At 53.1% G+C, this 3,188-nt stretch overlaps 1 protein-coding gene across 1 annotated transcript; it reads left to right on the top strand.

Annotated features, from left to right (window-relative positions):
- Positions 1–1,390: 1,390 nt before the first annotated feature.
- On the top strand, positions 1,391–2,666 carry LOC124654802 (zinc-finger homeodomain protein 9-like). Its single transcript, XM_047193787.1, has one exon. The coding sequence runs from the start codon at positions 1,461–1,463 to the stop codon at positions 2,664–2,666; it is 1,206 nt and encodes a 401-aa protein (XP_047049743.1). The 5' UTR covers positions 1,391–1,460.
- The last annotated feature ends 522 nt before the right edge of the window (positions 2,667–3,188 follow it).

The raw sequence follows: 3,188 nt of genomic DNA, 5'->3' as shown, positions 1-3,188 counted from the left end.
CCGGTATTTCCTATAATTGTTAACACTCGGTAATAATGGTTTACACGTTTTCTTGCTTTTGATTATATATATAGAAACCTAAACCCCGGATCAAGGTAAACCGCATTACCATTTGTAGATTTGTTGTAGCCTGTAATAATTTTGTATATTACGTTATAATATGTATATTATGGTTGGTGGCAATCGATAAATGTGGATTACAACATATGCTTAGTAGTTTCTCCCTAATCAATGACAATTCAAATTGAGGATCAACAAAAGGCTTATTACTCATTGTATTGATTGATATATATGCTCAGCAAATATACAACAATTGTTTACACGTGTCGTGGCCATCTAGAGTAGGTAATGATTTTTTGAGTAAATTTTTATGTCATAATTACATCACCAATAGCTTAAAATCGAGGGAAACAATTTACATATTTCTTGACCGTGTAACTACAACTACGAACTTCCTTTCTCCTAAACAGGTCCTCCAATCCACGGTATTGATCTATGAGTTTCTTGCTTGATCAAAAAGCTTCAAGAGACTGTTAGGTAAAAAACTACATTATGTTATTTGTATTTGCTATAACTCGTGGCAAATGTATTATGTACTACACACTTGAGATATTATGTGCTTGAGATATTACATAGTGGTGGGTGATAATTGATGTAAATTATGTGTAACATGCATATATACCATCTCTATGAGGGTTAAATGCTTATATTGGTTGGTAACCTTTGATAAGATTGGTTTACATATTTGCTTTTCTAAGCACACACACACATATGAAAACTAAGAGAAAACTGCATTATGGTTTTGAAATTTGTTGTATGGTTGGTGACAGTGGGTAAATTTAGCAGTATAGGTTAACTAGTTTTACCCAATTAATGACTCATATTGGACAGCTCAAACTAAGGAATCAATCAAGAACGATTTACTCCATGGTAACTGATTGCCAAATATACAGGGTGGACAAATGTAAAGCAGTGGTTTACACGTGTCGCGTGATCTACTATCTGATGATGTAAATGACAGGTCGAAGATGTGGGAGGTCAAACAAAAACGGCCGCCCATCCGGGGCCGGCGTGTGTGTTTGATTCTTGATCAGCGGTCCGTGCTTACTCCTCCTCTACTCCGTGACGCAGGCAGGATACAGCTGCAACTGATTCAATACAGTGCGTCGTCCGTCATTGATCTCTATCTATCTCCAAGATCTCGCAGAAATATTTCTGGTCTATGTACTCACTAATTACATGGGCTAATGAGTTATTTCGCTTGTCTCCGAGCGTCAGCGTCTCTCCGGCGACGGCCTTTTTAAGCTCTTATCTCCTCGCCTTCGCTTCGCATCCTTACCTGTAGTTTTCCTTCGCTACCTCCCTTGACCCTTCTCTTCCTTTGTGTCGTGACTAAGCCTGGGCTTAGGCACTAGTGGTAATCTTTGTCAAGCTAGACAGGGACCTCTCAGGCGCGCGGCATGGAGGCCATGGACGTCAAGCACGCCCCGGCCATGTTCCCCGGAAACGGGTCTGTGAAGAGGGCGCGGCAGGCGGCAGCGGCGGTCGGAGTGGGCGCCGTGGTGGTGGTGCCCAGCTACCGGGAGTGCCTCCGGAACCACGCGGCGTGCATGGGCGCGCACGCCGTGGACGGCTGCGGGGAGTTCTTGCCGGCGCCGCAGCTCAACCCCGCTGACCCGGCCTCCTTCACGTGCGTCGCCTGCGGCTGCCACCGCAACTTCCACCGCCGCGTGATGGTGGAGGAGGAGGAGCAGGCGCCGCCGGCGCCGGCGCAGCAACAGGTGGCGCGGCTGCCGGCGCCGCCCGTGGCGGGGGGCGTTGTGCAGGTGCAGCACGGCCCGCCGCGGCGCGCGGAGGAGACGCCCGAGGTCCGGCTCCCGGCCGCCGACGGCGACGACGACGACGACTCTGAGTCCGACTCCGACGGCTCGGGGTCCGGGTACGACGACGAGCGGTCCGTCTCCCCGCCGCAGCTGCTGCAGGCTCAGCCGGCGCGCGTGCCGGCGCCGGTGTCGCAGCAGCCTCCGGCCTACTTCTCCCCGCCGCCGCAGCTGCATCAGCAGCCGCCGCACATGCTGCTGTCCCTGAACTCCAGCGCGCCGCCGCCCGGGGCGGCGCATGCGCAGGGGCAGAGGCTCCCCGTCCAGGCCTCGCCGGCGACCGCCCCGCCGGCCCACGTGGGGGGCGCGGCGGCTCGGAAGCGGTTCCGCACCAAGTTCACCGCGCAGCAGAAGCAGCGGATGCAGGAGCTGTCGGAGCGTCTCGGGTGGCGCCTGCAGAAGCGCGACGAGGCCATCGTGGACGAGTGGTGCCGCGACATCGGGGTGAGCAAGGGCGTGTTCAAGGTGTGGATGCACAACAACAAGCACAACTACCTGGGCGGCCACAGCGCCCGCCGCAGCGCCTCCGCGACCGCCGCGTCCTCCGCCGCCACCACCCCGACCGCCCCCGCCGCGGCCGGGCCATTCCACCACGTCGCGCCCGCCCAAGGCGCGCAGGCGCCGCCGCCGCCAGCGCCATTCGCCCCGTCCGTCACCCACAGCTCCCCCGCCCCCACCGCCAGCGGCTTCAACATGAACGGCACCGCCACCTCCGCCGTCACCCCCGCCCCCGTCTACACCGCCGTCCACCAAGTGAACGGAACCTCGTCGCCGCAGTCCGCCTAAACTAGTTATTAAGAGAGATTAATAAGCGGCGGCGGGGGGAAGAGAAAGAAGAAGAAAAAATAAGTAGCTTTCAGCGATCATTCGATTCCATTTCGTTAATTTAGGGTTCCGATCGAGCTAGTAGTAAGAAATTAACCCCGAGGAAGAAGGATGCTCTTGGGATCGGATGAAGCGGGTAAATTAGGAGTTAATTAGGTTATCCGATCTCAAAAGCGGCACCTTTCTTGGTTCGTTGCTGTCCCTGTAAGTTGAGTTCGTTCCTGTTCTTGTCCCTGTAAGTGTTAAGTCGAGCTTCTGCTGTAATAGAAGAGATTACCTCCTTCGCTGTTGTAAACTCACAGCATCTTCTCTGATGGTGGAATGTACACAGAATGAATGTAGATGGAGGTAGCATCTCTGCTTAGCAGAGGTACAATTGTTCGATTAATCAATGGGCTTGCTCGTACTTGCGCCGGCTAGAACAATCGGCCTTTTGGCTAGGTTATTAATCCCCATCATTAGGGTCACCAATTTTATAATGCT

Source organism: Lolium rigidum, chromosome 5 (assembly GCF_022539505.1).
Source record: "Lolium rigidum isolate FL_2022 chromosome 5, APGP_CSIRO_Lrig_0.1, whole genome shotgun sequence".
Lineage (NCBI taxonomy): Eukaryota > Viridiplantae > Streptophyta > Magnoliopsida > Poales > Poaceae > Lolium > Lolium rigidum.
The sequence above is the reverse complement of the archived record's forward strand: the minus strand, read 5'-3'. Positions and strand labels throughout refer to the sequence as shown.